The sequence below is a fragment of the Azolla caroliniana genome, unplaced genomic scaffold (assembly GCF_043228905.1).
Source record: "Azolla caroliniana isolate FFs.n. ecotype wild unplaced genomic scaffold, voAzoCaro1.0.p SCAF_3, whole genome shotgun sequence".
Lineage (NCBI taxonomy): Eukaryota > Viridiplantae > Streptophyta > Polypodiopsida > Salviniales > Salviniaceae > Azolla > Azolla caroliniana.
Window position 1 is genome coordinate 23647849 of NW_028230438.1, and position 16882 is coordinate 23664730.

General features: G+C 37.2%; 1 protein-coding gene and 1 non-coding gene across 2 annotated transcripts; both read left to right on the forward strand.

Moving 5' to 3' along the window:
• The first annotated feature begins 1231 nt into the window (after positions 1-1231).
• On the forward strand, positions 1232-1303 carry TRNAW-CCA (transfer RNA tryptophan (anticodon CCA)). The gene has a single exon. It is a non-coding gene; the product is annotated as a tRNA-Trp (tRNA).
• A 613-nt stretch (positions 1304-1916) lies between these two features.
• On the forward strand, positions 1917-6050 carry LOC147866710 (Adenine nucleotide alpha hydrolases-like superfamily protein). The gene is made up of 7 exons (XM_087317170.1): positions 1917-2288; positions 3081-3462; positions 3579-3665; positions 4329-4450; positions 4531-4624; positions 4862-5229; positions 5820-6050. Exons 1-7 carry the CDS (start codon positions 2002-2004, stop codon positions 5860-5862), a joined length of 1383 nt encoding a protein of 460 aa, XP_087173296.1. The 5' UTR covers positions 1917-2001; the 3' UTR covers positions 5863-6050.
• Positions 6051-16882: the final 10832 nt, after the last annotated feature.

A 16882-nucleotide genomic window follows, 5' to 3' on the forward strand; every position in this document is an offset into this window, starting at 1 on the left:
TAAAGGATAACTAAAAATGCAAATGGCAACAAGACTAAGTGAATGCACTAAGAAATGGACCAAGTATAGAATATATTTGTAAGACCATAACATTACAAACTATACTTATTTATATTACCCTCCAATGTTGAAGGTGGAATTGAGTTTTTTTTTTTTCCAAAAAAAAACACTACTTCCCATTAGTTAGCAAAAGAAGTACATCAAAGATCAACCATAATCAAAACAACATAATCCCCACCCTACTATTTACAACAAAAGTATCCCGCTAACACTTTGTACATGGTGACCACATATTTACAACTCCTATCCATTCATGGATGCCAATGGCGGAAATAGCCATCTCGGTGCTTGGTAGTTCCATTTAGGCCCTGACGCTGAATTTACCATCATAGGAGAACGACCCCATTTCAGCAAAAACTTCAACCGATCCCCTTTTGCTTCATCCGAGTTCCCTTCAATCGAGTTGTATTGTCTGCGCAACCAAGATACCAACTCGAACCAATTGTTTAGCAACACCTCACTGCTTGGGAGTTTTTGTTGCTGAAAAACAAACATACATCGTCTGGTCCAAATGTGCTAGACCGAGAAGCATGCCACCAACATCCATATCTCCTCAAAAAAACCAAAGTTTAGGGTTTATTACTAACAATTCGAAAATGCGAACAAATTTATATTAACAAGGCCTATGCCAACATTAAAAGAATAACCCCAACTATGCAATGGGTAGCCAAGAGGAACAACAATGTAACAAGAATAATTCATAGATTCTAATGATTTCTTGAAACTCGCAAGCTATACTCTACAAAATAGTTAAATTTACCATGATGTTAATTTGACACATTAAAATAAATGAAGAGAAAAACCAAGTAAAAATAATTTGGGATGTCTTTTGTCCCATCAAATGCACAAACAATATTCAAGATGGAAACCAATGTTCTGAACCAACAATAAATGACACATGAAATGCTTCTTCTAATGAAGGATCTAGAAGGGCCAAACATTAGATGGCTACAAAGAATTTCATTCATACATGCTCAAACCATATATACATACATGATTCTGAGTATTGTTATTAATTCACGACTTGAAATACAGAAGCCATTGGCGTTTGCTTGCAAATCAAAATGTATTGATTGAGTACAGTGTACACGTTGTTGAATATAGATATCAAATTTGTGGTCATTATTAATTAATAAGGATAAATAGTCTATAGACGAGGGATTTACCAATCGGATCCGTGGCGCAATGGTAGCGCGTCTGACTCCAGATCAGAAGGTTGCGTGTTCGATTCACGTCGGGTTCACATTTTAACTTTCTTGGTAAGCTTTTTGTTTTAACGTTTTGTCTTGACATCTTAGGCTTCATTGTCTCTCTTTCATGGGCCTATAGAGTGTTCGACAGGATGCTGTAGTGTCATTTTGCTTATCTTCCCATGGTATGTACAAATTATATATAGGAGGCGCATAATGTGTGCCAACGTGCCCAAGCTACGTTAAGTTTTTGTTTTAGTGTTTTGTGCTGACATCTTGGGCTTCATTGTCTCGCATGGGCCTATAGAGTGTTTCCACAAGATGTTGTGGTGTCATTTCTTATGTTCGCATGATACATACAAATTATATATAGGGAGGCGCATAATGTGTGCCAAATGTGCCCAAGCTACACGCTAGACTTGATCACAAATCTTTCGGACTGAAAGGCCTTTATCTCGGATTTCGGTCACGGAGTGAGCTTCCGACCATTTTGATGGACAAAAAGAGGGAAGGAAACATCTTTTCTGAAAGTTTTTACTTTTTCGTTCAATTCTGTTGTTTTCTAAAAAAGCTTTCTCTTTTGTTTCACAGTTTCTCCCCTCAAACAAAACCCATAACCCTAAAAAAACAAACAAACAAACAGAGGCTCTGATAAATACAAAACCCTAAACACCAACGCAGAAACGCAGGCAGACAGAGGAGAAAGACAGGAACTGAGTGCCGAGCCGCAGAAACCCGAGAAACGTGAGCCATGGAGTGTGGTGGACAGGCCTGCGCCGGTGGACACTGTTCCTCCTCCTCCTCCTCCTCCTCCTCTTCTGTTCCTTCTTCTTCTGTATCCTCTTCTTCTACGGTGAAGGTTTGTTGTAAGTGCAAGGAAGCTCCTGCTCAAGTTGCGGCTAATCAGATGGAGTTCATCTGCACATCATGTCTCAACACTTCCCTCTTCTCCAAGTTCAAGACCGCAGTGAATGGCCATGGACTCATCCTCCCATCGCACAGAGTCCTTCTCGCTTTCTCAGGTGGACCTGCCTCCAGGTAATTTAAACTCTCGGTTTTTCTTCTTCTTTTTTGTACATTATTAATTGTGATATTGTTATGAAAATGGAAGACGAGAGAGTGTGAAGTGACAAGAAGAGTGATTGTTATGTACGTGGGGAATGAGCGTTTGATATGTCAGTGGGAAATGAGAGATTTTTCTGTGAATGGAAGATGAGAGATTGTTATGCGAGTGGAAAAATGACAGATTGCTATGTGAGTGTGAAGATGAGAGATTGTTATGCGAGTTGGATGATGAGAGATATTATGCGGGTGGGAGATGAGAGATTGTGATGCAATGGGAAGTGTGAAAAATGAAATCGTACAAATGGGAAGCCAAAAGAGAATGGATGTGGAAGTCGAGAGAATCTACTTATTTCTTCCCAATCATTTTGTTTCTGTAGTTGGGGATGAGAGAAATATGTAGTGGAAAATGAGAGAACTGATAATACCATATCAACTACTTGTGAATACCTATATATGGAAGTACTGCTTACACTGCTCGTTATCAATCATGAAATTAGTTTTTATATGAAGCATGGAATCATTTTGAAAGGATGTCAAAGAAATTGACATGGCATTGGAACATTCAATAGTTTTTCATGTCTGAAGTTTTGTTTGAGAGGGAATGACGAATAGAAAATAGAACTTCTTGTTTATGGAATAATGTATTATGAGTTTTGAGATGTTCTGAAAAGATTGGATTTCATAATGCATAATATAACCATGAAAGACTTGACGGAGTTGTTCATGCTGCAGTTTATTTGTTTAATTTGCAACATTTTTTAACAGGACTCTCCTTGAGTTTCTCCTTGAGATTCGTGATAAAGCAAAAAGAGAGGCAATCCACTACAGTGATGAATGTATCAAGGTTTTTGGGTTTGGAGTAGCATATGTGGATGAAAGCTGTGTTTTGCCTCTTTTCCCTGATGATCCAAAAACCGTGAATGAAGAAATGCGAAAGATTGTTATGGAAGGGGAGAAAAATCCTGAAGAGTTCTTTATTGTTCCATTAGAGAGTGTATATTCTAAATGCGAGATCAATTATTCTGGCAATAATGTTGATGACAATAATTGCAAAAGAGAGAGGATACAGAACCTACTGCAAAGTGTGAGCGATATTACTGGAAAGGAAGATTTATTGCAACATATCAGAATGCAAGCACTTCAACAAGTATATTTCATGTGACCATGTACTTCAATGTAGGTCTGTTTGTAACTGCAGTAGCTGCATGGCCTTGTCTCTATGTCTGATGGATCTTATTAGAAGTTCTCTTGTCTTATATTCAGGTTGCAAAAGCTCATGGATACACGAGACTTGTCTTAGGTTTATCGACATCAAGAATTGCGGCCAAGGTCATTTCTTCCACAGCAAAGGTTTGCATCCAATTAATCTGTATATATTTCTCACTAAAGTCTTTTTTTCCCGTTTGTCTTGGGTTGGTTTGGGGTGAAATCTATCATATTAACCATCACTGCGGCTAACTGATGTTTATTATTTCAGCATTCTAACATTCCATCTACTTATTATCATACTATATCACAGATTTCAATAGGTTTTGATGGTTTTCTATCAGAAGGTTTAACACCGTCAAACCAAGTCTCTGCCATTGCATTGGGGGATATGATAGGAATCTGGATTGTTATTACTTTGAGTCTAGGACTAATATTGATAAGGCCACTGGTAATATATTTATATTTTGGTTAGCCCAACTCAATGATACATAGAGAGTATGTGTTTGAGTGACGAAGTAGGGGAGAAAATCACATACATAAGGGGTGTATTCTGTGTTTGTTAATAAAAGGAGAATTTTACATATCATGATGGCAATCATGGCCCCAAAGATTAGCGTTTACTTGGTTTCCAAAGGTTGCTAGATATCAAAGGTTGAATTCTGAGGATCACACGGCAATATGTATGTGATTGAGCTTCATTATTGATTAGATGCATAAGATCCTTGCAATAATTAAGCGAGGCATTCATTACCATCCATAAAACTCTCAGTTTACTTTGATACTTAGCTAAGTAATTAACTGCAGGGCTATGGTTTCTCTCTCCCCGCAGAGATGCAATTTTATGATGCAAGATGGAGTGTACCTGTTGTGATGCCGCTCCGGGACTGTGCCATAAAAGAGCTAGTCCTACTTTGCCGCTTCAGAAAGTAAGTTACCTTGAAGCGAAATTTTCCTATGTATTCTGTCATTATCAGTTTGCTTGAACTTGAGTTTACCTGATTGGCAGCTTAAAATGTATATTTCTTCCAACGTTATCAACATTATCAACACCTCATAGCAGTATCAATAGCCTATCAGCCAGTTTTGTCACTCTGTTGCAGGTAAATTGATTGATGATTATAAGAAATTGGGAGAAACTAGAAAACTGAGTTTTTCTTTATTTTCTGAATGCATCTAAGTTCCTTTATATTCCAAGAGTGACCCAACCCCCTCTCAAGCTATCCCTGACCCAAGGATGTTTGAGGAAATTAGGAAAACTGAAGGGCATTTGAAGAAATGAAGAAAACCTCAGTGGCTACCAGAAGATCATGAGTTTAATATTCTATGTTTTTATTCAGGAAGAGAATCCAGCCAGAGAACGTACAATTGTGCGGACAGCAGCAAAGCTTCAGCCTTTTTCCTTCAATCACTCAGATGCTCTTTCTCCAATGTTGAAGGGAGTAAAAAGGTCAGATGATGTTAAAGCAGACCTGTTGTGCCCCTTATGTTGTCTTCCTTTGAATCCAATAGAGTGTACTCAAGTAAGAACCACAAAACAAATGGGGCAAGGCTCGGAGAATCTGTTAGCGTCGAACTTCTTCAAAGCATGTTGTGCTAGTTGCCAGCTTCAAAATTTTGGAGAAGTTGATACAACCTATAGCTTGTTGCCTCAGCTTATCAAGAGATCGGAAGCGATCAATCCAGAGATGAAAGAAGCATGGATGAGGTATCGATGATACTTGACCATACACCATATAGTTGTTTATATGAACTTTGCATCTGTTGTTGGTTTTTATGCGCATGAGATTTTATTTTCTTATCCCTATTCATCTTTTTTTTTCCCATATTTCCCCAAATGCTCCTCAATTGTCTATACTTCAAGTGCAACTATGACATAATAATATCCTTCCAGGATTGGCTGTAACCCAGTGTTGTTGTCTAAAGAGAATTTATGTAGTGCATTCTCATGAAATGGAAACTTTTCGAAATGCCCTTGCTGAACCCTGAAAGAGCTTAGATGTCATAATTGAACATCTGTATAGTTAATTTATTTCCTTATTTGAGTATACATGGTCAATTTGTCTCCTGCTTCTCTCTTTCTGGGGTTGATCAAGGTCATTTACGAAGTATTGAAACCTCAGGGGCATTTAGGGAAGCAAAGATGAACTTGAGTATGACAGTTTTTCCCTAGAATTTATTTGGCTTTTGGGGGTCTTCTTTGTTTTTATTACGTTCTGCTCAATTCTTTTAAAGATAAGCATGTTTTTTAGCTGTAAATTACAATCCTTATTTATTGTGTTTGTCTATTTGGAATAGGTCACAGATTTGTGACTGGCTCATTTCTGATGACAACTATTGAGAGATAAATTGATGGAGGCTGGTAACATATTATTTGAATTTCACTTGATATTACTGTGAACTAAGCATTAATGTACACAAAGATGGGGTTTCTCTTCTTTATTATTGAAGGTTTACTGATTTTTAAAGAGATTATCCCAAACAATCATTATTGGGAATTTTATTGAAGTAACTCTAGTCTTTGATCTATTTGAAAAATTAGGTCTTTTTGTTTGCAGAAGTTGAGCAAAGTTTTGTAGCATATTTTTTATAATTTCTCTTTGAAATGACTATCTGGGAGAACACGGGAGGGTATTAGTGTACTTCTGTAAAGGATGTGTCTGTTATGATACAAATTTCGCTTTGGAATGGACATCTTGCAAAATGTCAATGCAAAGACAAATTGTCAAAGTTACTGATATGTTTTGCATATTAAAACGATTTAACCAGTTACAAAAAGTTTTTGAGTTGTCTGCAATGCAAACAGGCATAAAAGGTTCAAGTCATTTGCAATGGAAACCGATATAAACAGCCCAGAGGGAGAGTGATTTCCAATGGTGACAGATATAAACAGTCCAAAAAGGTTTAAGTTAGTTGCAATGCAACAGGTGAACCACCCAGAGGTTTCTGTCCTCAGATGTCATGTATTCATTCCTATCCCACCAAAGTAATGTAAAGTGAGAACCCTTTATTAATAATTAATACAATGGTTGGTAACATAATTGATTACAACTAATCTTACTTTGCTTGCTGACAATCAAGCATTTGATGATACAATCAATCATGATCTTCATGTGGAAGAAGAGTCTTTGAGTAAGTTGTCAGCTTAGTGTCACACCAAAATTTGGCACTATTGATGAGTAATGAGAATGTCATTTGAAGCAACTAGTGGCTTTAGCATAACCTCTTGATGTAAGCAATCTTGTAGATAATTAAATATAAACAAGGAGAAGAAGTAGAGCATTGAGAATGTGCCAACAAGAGCATTGTCAAGAACACATTGTCCTAAATACCCAAAAAAGAAGAAAAATATAGGTAAAAGCTCTCTCTTAGTTGTGCCATTAGAGGAAGGCATTGGCTCCCATTTGTTATGATGTATCATGTGGCACTAACTATATGGGCTGGTGCTATTTGATTTCCCACCATTTAAAAATAGGGATCAAGTACATATTTTTTTTCGTTACAAGTGTCAACATTTATGTTGTTTCAAGGGAAGTAGCTAAACTACAGCTAGTATGAGTTACAAGCAAACATCACTTGAGCTTAACAAATTGCCTAGAACTTATGTAAGAAATAAGGCACAATCTTAGGTTCTTGTGAAAACAAAATGAAAAAGAACTTGCAAGGAAGCAATTCCTCAAAAATGAGGCCATCAACAAACAATAATATGTTAAAGTGAACAAGAACGGGAGTTGCTAGCCTACTTAACAACTACCCAAAACATTAGGGATGAATTTAAGAACGTACAAGAATAAGCTAACCTCATCCTTGATGAATAGAAACAATGTATGGATTGTGAATTCAATAGCTTTAGCTTGGATTAGTTGGAATAATGCTTGTGTAACATTTAGGTGCTTTACTCTGAGTGCACATTATCATGAACCAATTGCTTCATGATATAAAATGAAAAATATATATTACAATGAATGACATTTGTGAGGCTCGAATCTATAACCTTGCATATCAAACAATGAGTGTAAACCATTAAGACAAGTTCTTTTACAAGTTGTTGTATAATTTTCATTATTGTAACTATGGTTTATAATATTGCGTACATGGTAACTCAGATGACCAACATGGTCGTTATGCATCACATGTAGCACATGTGTGCACGTGGCGATCACACCACACACACACACACACACACACACACACACACACACACACACACACACACACACACACACACACACACACACACACACACACACACTCCCATGCACTCAAACATCACATGCATTGTTATTTGAAAACATTTCAGGAGAAGGAAGGGAAACATGTACAAATCATGGAAAAGTAGTAATCAAGCCATTTAAGGAGAAGGAATGGAAACATGTAGGAATCCTGTAAAAGTAGTAATCAAGAGATTAAGCTAACTCATTCGGAAAGGTTTCTCATCTCTCAAGATCGAAGTTAAGGCCTTACAGTTGAATATTGTAACTTTTATAAATAAAATTTTATGTTCCCAATTCAATAAAGCATATTTGCATCATATACTATTTGCTTCTTAAATTATACACTACCTCCATCTCTTGTATGTGTTTGTCTCTCTCCCTTTTAAGTTTTTGCTATGAACTCTCTTCGTTCAGAACCTTGACGGTTTGACGTACTAATCATGAGTTCGAAGAAAAAATTTGGTCAACCTAATGTGAAGCGTCAACAAGGGGGAATCGCTAATAAAAGAAATGGTTGAGAGCGGGGTCAATTTCATGATGAGTTGAATGATACAAGAGAAAAGTGTGACTAATCGATTGAAAGCAAGTGGAGACTTGTTGTACAATCAATTATTCAAAAGATTGGTCAATTCAATTTTGAAAACATCATGAGATTTTTTGAGGTCTGTGAGCATGAAATGGCCGATAGAGGTGCAACTGGACTACACATTGTGGCTCAATTCAATAGAGTGGTAACTCTAGATGTTTGAGTAAAGGTAGCAAATTTCAAGAGAGATTTCACGTTGATTGGATTTCATTTCGTCAATAATTGTGAAATGAGTATATGCTTGATGACGGCACTAGAATCACTAAAAAGAACTTTCTCAAGTGAACCAAGAAAGGAGGGAAAGGTCTCTCAATATTAAAAGGTCCCGTACAATGAGCTCTTGGTGAGGGATTGAGATCTTCTTTAGTCGAAGAAGGTGGACTTGTTTGTTCACATAGTGAGCAAACCATTTAGAGAAGATTGAATAATCCTTGTAGAGGATCGAACAAGCACAATGAGCCTTGTGTCCAACTGGGACAAGGTCTCTGAAGCTTTTTGTATACTCTGAAGTAGGACATTGCTGATGGAGGACAAAGTGAAAAACTCAAAGAAGATTATTGCGAGAGATTATGGGGAGATTATCCAACACAAGAATTGGCTACTCGAGCAAGATGAGAAAAAGGAAAGGAATTAGATTCATAAATTGACGTGCAAATTAAAGGCATGAAGGATCTAGAAAGGTGAAAGCTTGAGTCAATAAAAGCCTAAGGAAGCACACAACAAAAACTTCATGCTCTGATGCATATGGTGGGATATCACCGAACATCAAAATAAAGGTTGCATGAGTCATCAAGAAGCTCTTGATGGAAATCTGCTTTTCTATAAAGGTGGGAAGATTCATCTGTCACAAACTCAACAATCTCTTCGATTCAACTTCGGAAAAGGGGATTGAAGAAGTTAATGGAGCATGCTAAAGCTAAGAGGATTCATTTGTTTGTAAAAGTTGTTGGGGTGATGCCCATGACGTTTGACTAGAGGAGAAGAGAAAAAGAATGGATGAAGTTGGTCCTTCTGAAAGACTAGAAAACAAAGAGTAGAAAAGTAGAGAAACAAACAAAGCCATTGTAGAAGAAAAGTCAAAGCAAGAGGCAACCTTGACATTCAAGCTAGCCTTAGACATTAAGACTACAATAGACATAAGAAAGAATTTAGAAACTAGAATCCTTGATAGAAAGGTGGATCTTACTCTCAAGAAGCAACCTTGACATTCAAGCTAGCCTTAGACATTAAGACTACAATAGACACAAGAAATATTTTAGAAACGAGAATCCTTGATAGAAAGGTAGATCTTACTCTCAAGAAATTGTTAGGAATTGTGAAGAAAGAATTCTATGTGGTTAGATTGACGCAATCAAAAGAAAGAGGTACCTGACAAATGATGTAAGAAGAGTTAAAACAATCAAAATTCAAGAAGCTATGGATATGGAAGCTACACTATTACCCAAAGTAATGGGTGTAAATAAATATATCAATCAAGAAGAAGGTAGATGCCCCGATCAAGATTGGGGAAAAGATGGAATAATGTACATTGCATTGATGGACCATGGTTCTGAAATTAATATAATGTAATTAGACTTCTAGAATTGTGGAAAGTGGACTATTGAGAAAAACTATGGGTGGAAAGTCTATGCAACAACTGAAGTAATAACAATGGGTCTAGATTTCTAAACAATCTGGGAAAAAAAACTTTGAACATGAATTTGATACATTGTATGGAATTGTGATGAAAACTCTGTTTTTTACATTAACTCGATACAATATATCGAGTTCATGTTTAGAAATCTTCTTTTTTTTCAAATAAAAGAGGTTTAGGGTTTACATGAACTCGAATTGTACTAAAATCTTTGTTTTTTTACAAGAGTAAAAGATGTATATCGATATTGTAAAGAAGTATGTTGCACAACAACATACCTTATGGTGAACATGTGCTTACTCGATTAACAAAAAACCATTAATAATTGTATTGATGGTAATTGAACCTTGCAAAGGCCATTTACTTCACACCTTTTGTAGGGGAGCTCTCAAAATGAAGAAGAGGAGAGCATTGTGGATACCTTGATAACTATGTGATATGTTCAAATTGATATATTAATGTTTACATCTAAGTTTGGCAGTTTTGACAGTTTATGAATATCGTTTACATTTTAGGAGTGATGGATTTATCAAAATTGTTTATGAATATTGTATACATTTCTTGAGTTGTGAATTTATGAATGTTAATGAGCACTAAATATATAGATGATGGCATTAAGGATTGTAACAATGTTATCTCTTATACTTAAAACATTTTCAAGTCTAACAATAGATGTAACTTCCACGTCTGGAACCTACATTCCTCAAGATGGTGAAACCATTACTTTTTTTTCTTTTTTTTTCCCCAAAAACAAACTCCTTCCATTAGTTATAAAATTTTACAGATGAGATTAATATATACAAATCCCTGTAGGGACGCGATAGGTCTGTCTTATGTGGATGCCCACAGACTCAATAAAGGGGGAGGTCGACCATTGCTGGATGAAGGCTAGTCTCCATCAGAGTCGCCCTTGAGGCCATCATATTGGCTTTTTAGCGTGGCTACAACTTCACTCCATATCTCTTGCATTAACACTACTGGCTGCACGGTTTGGTTGGAGAAGACCCGTCTACACCGTTGTTTCCATAGAGTCCAAAGAGTTATTGGGCTGACCAATTCCAACTCAACTTGAGATTTGGCATTGATAGGAGTTGAGTGGACATTGTCGATGGTGGAGAAAAAAACTTATTGTGATTTTATCACCAGAACCATCCCCTCCTCCTGATGCTCGTATCTGTCAAGCGGGGCCTGCCATGATATCCACCATATATTTCCCCACTTGATTAAGCCTTGCACCTAACATAATTGTAATAAGCGGCCAACCCCCTGCCATATTCGATGGGACTTTGGGCAGTCCCACAAATCGTGTCGGATTGATTCTATTGCATTTGGGCACGCTACACAATTAGGAGAGGTAAGGTTCCCATGCTGCCATGCACCAACCGATAGTGACCTATGTATTAATAGCCATTGGAAAGTGGTGATTCGCTGTGCGTGTTGTTGTTTCCAGATTTTTTTCCAAAACTTGGTGATAATTGTGTGAGGAACATGATATGTGTGCCAAACCTTTGCAGCAGTAGGCTCTCGAGCGGTTTGAGCAGCTAGAATATGGCGACCCAATCTAGTTGTGAATTGAAAGAAAGGGATGGGTTTGCGTCCTTGCCCCGCGTAAGGATCATGCCATGTCCATTGCAAAGGGTTCCAACTAACCTTACATAGCCATGTGTTTTCGTGAGTACATATGTGCCAATCTGGTTGTACTTTGATAGGATCAGGATCTACTATAGTACTCGAATTGCCTTATTATGTGTTGGTGTCTCATTGTCTTGCAATTCAGAGCTTGCGATCCTGTATGGTGTTTCCCTACCTCTGGAGATCAAAGAGCCTTCCTCCTCGTAGCCTATCCATTTCTCTATTGTCATCCTTTGATTAGCAGCTTCCCTAATCATTAGAGCGTTAATGATTTTAGATCTCATAGCCCATCCACCCCTGATTCCATGGAGTATGTTGGCTTGGTCTTGTATTGGCAATGACATAAACCGTCTCCAACATTCTATACTTTTTCCTAAACCTTCCGCAATGTATCCCCATGACAACCCCTTACTTGATCCAATTAGTTGATTAGATTCATCTATGATACATGGGTTCTATAGAATACGTTGACTGAGCCAAGCAGGTTTAGAGTTAGGTTGATCGCACTTGAGCCATCGTCTAATGTCATACCACACCTTCCACATGGATGCATTGAATCTATCCTCCAATTGGCAGGAGAAACTAGGTTTGAGCTCCATGTTTAGAATCCATCCAGTTTGGGGGTCCCAATTGGCCCCTTTTTTTGGTTTAAAGTAAGCGAAACGTAACCACAACAACATTTTCCAACAATCATTCCCTGGTTGGAGTCCTCACACCACAAATTTGGCGAGTAGGGCTTTTGATTGTGAGAGGGGATCAATAAGACCCAATCCTCCTCTCGACTTAGGTGATATGAGTATAGGCCACGCCACCTTGGCCCGAGTTGCATGATCTTCCTTACCAGACCAAATGTAGTTGCGTACCAATAGTTGAATCTGGTGTATACTTTCCTTGGATATTGTCCAACATGATAGGTTGTACCATGCTATTGCGAGTAATACTTGATTTGCCACTATGATGCGCCCCGCTAACGAGAGTTTTTTCGAACTCCAATTTATCAACTTTTGTCGAATGGAGTGAATAACTGGTGCAATCATAGTCTCTAGAGGTATGTTGAACCCAATTTGGAAACCCAAATATTTGGTGCTCGCGCCTTGATCGATCCACTTGAAAGCGGGATGGGGGTGCTACGCAGGATGTGCTTAATGAGAAAGCCATATTGCACAGGATTTGTGCCAATTGATCATGGCATTCGATCTCTTGCAAAATACGTCTAAACCACTCTCTAGCTTTTGTAGATTTTCCAAGTTCCCTTGTAGGTAGACTGCGGTGTCATATGCAAATTCTATATTCAGGAGGCTTTGGTGAGAATGCGGCACCCTAAGACCACGTAGGTTTAGTTGTCACGAGTTGAGAAAACTAGAGAGTGCTTCGGCGTATAATAGAAATAAGGATGGAGCCAGTGGGCATCCCTATCGTACAGATCCAACTACAGGCGTTCCTATAAAGTCCTACAATGCCTTGGATCCATGACTCTTGAAAACCATGTTTCCCCATCACACTTTCTAGAAAGTTCCAACATACCCTATCATATGGTTTCTCAAAATCTCGGACCACCACAACTACCTTGTTGTTGGTACGCTTGGCACTGCCACCACTTACTAGTGTCGTTGGCACTGCCGCCACTTTTAGGAATGAGATGTATCATCCCATGTCCAAATTCCTCTGACATGTTTCCAAAGGTAATGATCTCCTCATATGCTTGGAGGAGGTCTTCTTTAATAGTGTCCCAAAGGCACGTGAAAAAGTGGGGAGTGAGGCCATCGATACCGGGGCAACTATTTGCATCCAAATCGGAGAGGGCCTCCCATATCTCGATGTTTGATAAGGGACACACGAGCCATGTATTTATTTCCGTCATGAATTTCTCGGGTATGCTTTGGAGGATAATATCTTCTCGTGTATCTTCCCCTATGGCCATATTATCTTCGGTAAGTAGTCGCTTGTAGTAACTTGTGGCAATATTCCTCATTTCGTCGCCATCCTCAATGGTCGTTCCATCCTCTCGGGTGAGGCTATGCATCATTGTTCTAGCGTGCCTCGGTCCCTTGGATCGGAAGAATTCCCTCGTGGATTTGTCCCCTACTCGAATCCATTGAGCCATGCTTCCATGAAACTCCATGTCATAGGTTGTCTTTTCCGCCATGATGAGTTCATGTTTGGCCATGACAACCTGTCCCGCGATCCAACTACATGCCGGGTATCTCTGTTGGAGTCGTTGTAAGGCTATTAGTCCCCGTTTTTTCCTCTTTCGCTTTTCCTGAGCATCCTTGCTTCTGGTCTTGACAATCTTGGGTAGTAGAGTTGAAGCTCTTGTTAATTTAGATAGAAGTTTGTCAGATGCTAATGAGGCATTGACAGGTAATGACCATTGGAGCTAGTGGGCATACCTGTCGTACAAACCCAACTGCAGGCGTTCCTATAAAGTCCTGCAATGCCTTGGATCCATGACTCTTGAAAATGGAGTTTCCCCATCACACTTTCTAGAAAGTTCCAACATACCCTATCATATGCTTTCTCAAAATCTAGGAGCACCACAACTACCTTGTTGTTGGTACTCTTGGCAAGGGCTGCAATATGTGTATCATCTCAGCCAAATTACCACAATAGACATTACACTATAAATCCCGGGTGACATCCATTTTGTGGCTAAATTTCTTAAAAGTGCCACCATCTTCTACACCATATGCCTTCACTAAACGTCAATCCTTTTCTTTTTGCGCTCTTTCAAAATGTGCAAGAAATGACGTAGGAATATCGGGAATATCTTTACCTTCTCTAGGTTTCTTATTATCACTATCTTGATATATCATTCTTGAACAATATTTCTTTTTTCTCTAACTATATGAGGCTTCCTCACCTTGAGTAGATTTTAAAGGTGAGCCTCGATATTTCAAACGTATTTTCTTGACTGTACGCACGCCCTAATTTTCAGTTGACCTTGTAGAGGCAAGATCGAAGAATACAAAGAAACTCAATTATATGAACTAATAAGTATTTTCTAATAGGTAGATGCAAAATATCCTAAAAATTAATGAATTTTTGCTACATAATAGGTGAAACAAACATTAAATAGTGCAATAGAAGCAATTTTCTGATGGAAAATCTTGGGAAAAAATAGAAATTCATTACACAATAGAGATTACTTGTGAAAATATACAAGTTATTCAGCAATTCGATCATTTTAATACTAATTTTAATAATCAAGTTGATGCAAAGTATTCGAGTTGATACATTGTACTTTGTATAGAGTTCCTTTTAAAACAGAGACTTGGTAGTACAATTCGATACATTATATCGAATTCATGTTTAAAGTTATTATTTATTATTTTTGGGTTTTTTTTGAAAAACAATTTGAACTTAATTTGATGAAAAAACCAGAGTTTTCATCACAATTCGATACAATGTATCGAATTCATGTTCAGAGTTTTTTTTTCGGGAAAAAAACAAAAAAACAAAAACAATTAATAAAAACTAATAAACAAAACAAAAACTTTAAACAGGAATTCGATACATTGTATCGAATTTTGATCAAAACTCTTTTTTTACACCAACTCAAGTTCAATTTTTTTTCTCTGAACATGACTTCGATACATTGTTCGATTTGTGATGAAAACTCTGTTTTTTACATCAACTCGATATAATGTATTAAGTTCATGATTGAAAATGTTCTTTTCTTTATAAATTAAAAAACTTTTTTAAACATGCACTCAAATTGTATTGAAATATCTGTTTATAAGAGAAAAAGAAGCATATCGATAATGCAAACAAGTATGTTGCACAATAAGATACCTTATGGTGAACATGTTCTTCATTGATCAACAAAAAATCAGTAACAATTGTGTTGATGGATTGGACCTTGCGAATTCCGTTTACATATGGTCTATACAATATTCGTGTGATTCTCAATCACCACTTCAAACACTTTATGTTGATTTTCATAGTTTGGTTCATCTACAACAGAGAAACATTTATCTGGAACTAATAATGACAAGATGAGCATAACTATAAATGCTACAAATGCAAGAACTTAAGGTGGGGATTAATTTAATAGCTACAAATGTGGATGTCCATGACCTAGGGCACTAAATTTGGATTGGTGGACGTAGTGATGCATTTAACACATTCGCGTTCACAAGTGGAAGGATTGCGCATTCCACTTGTAGAATCTTCTTGAAACTATCCAAATATACCCTCTCTACAAAAATTGGATGCACTAGTATCACATGTTCCACAACTTGATTAGAATTTGCAAATATAAAAATACATGATAGGTCTACGAGTGGAGATCATTAGAAATCATGCAAGTTTGGACGTGTTGATAAGTTAATGTAGGCATAATAAAGTTCAACAATGGCTCAATATGTCACTAATGTGTGACATGGGAAACACTAAGTTAAAGACTTATATTAATTTGGTAAGTTTTACAAAAATATGAGGTGTACTTGTAACCATACTAATAAAATGAGTTATAATTTATACTTTGACCCATACTTGCATGTATATAATTGTGGATAATGTAGGGTAGTGCACTTTAGGATAATGCGATTGAAATAACTAACTTATTAAAGTATTTAATACTTGTATTTAAAGTTGATCTAATCTATTCCTCAGTTTGTTCGTATGGGATCAAACCATATGTATATAATTGTGGACAATGTAAGACAGTGAACTTTAGGATAATGTGGTGGAAATAACAAACCTATTAAGGCTTTCATATTTGTATTTAAAATTGATCTAATCTATTGCTTAGGTGATTCACACGGGATCAAACTCCGAACGATAACGCTAGTGGAACTACAAGCGTATAAAAACATGCGGATAACGCTAGTGGAACCATTATCAACACACTACACAATCTAAGCAGCAATGGAAGAGAAACACAATAGTTTTAACAATAGAAGACAAAGATCCATAATAACAACATGGACAATCATGGCAACAATTCTACGACCATGTTATGTTAAGGTAAACTTTGACCAAAATCAGCCTCAATTTAAACTAATTCATGTTTCTCCATAAATTTGGTAGTCAGCAATGCACATGGTGAAACCAATGTCATAAGTCTACTAACCAAGTATATAAAAATAAAATTGAAACATATAGAAGATTATAAAGAATAGAATCCACCAAGTAAAACCCAAAATTTGTATTAATAATGTGAAATCCAAACAATACATTTCGCGTTTTTAAAAGAGTCTATTACATAGCAATCAAATCGTCAATGTCATTTTCTTCATCATCTTGTATAGAAGTCTCTTCGGCTATACGTGCATTGGCTTCCCCTGTTAGCCGA

Excerpts from the sequence above, each read along its gene's own strand:
- LOC147866710 (XM_087317170.1), top strand. The coding sequence starts at position 2,002 with ATGGAGTGTGGTGGACAGGCCTGCGCCGGTGGACACTGTTCCTCCTCC. Across the intron at positions 3,463-3,578 it reads GAATGCAAGCACTTCAACAA|GTTGCAAAAGCTCATGGATA; the intron begins GTATATTTCATG and ends TCTTATATTCAG. Across the intron at positions 3,666-4,328 it reads TCATTTCTTCCACAGCAAAG|GGCTATGGTTTCTCTCTCCC; the intron begins GTTTGCATCCAA and ends AATTAACTGCAG.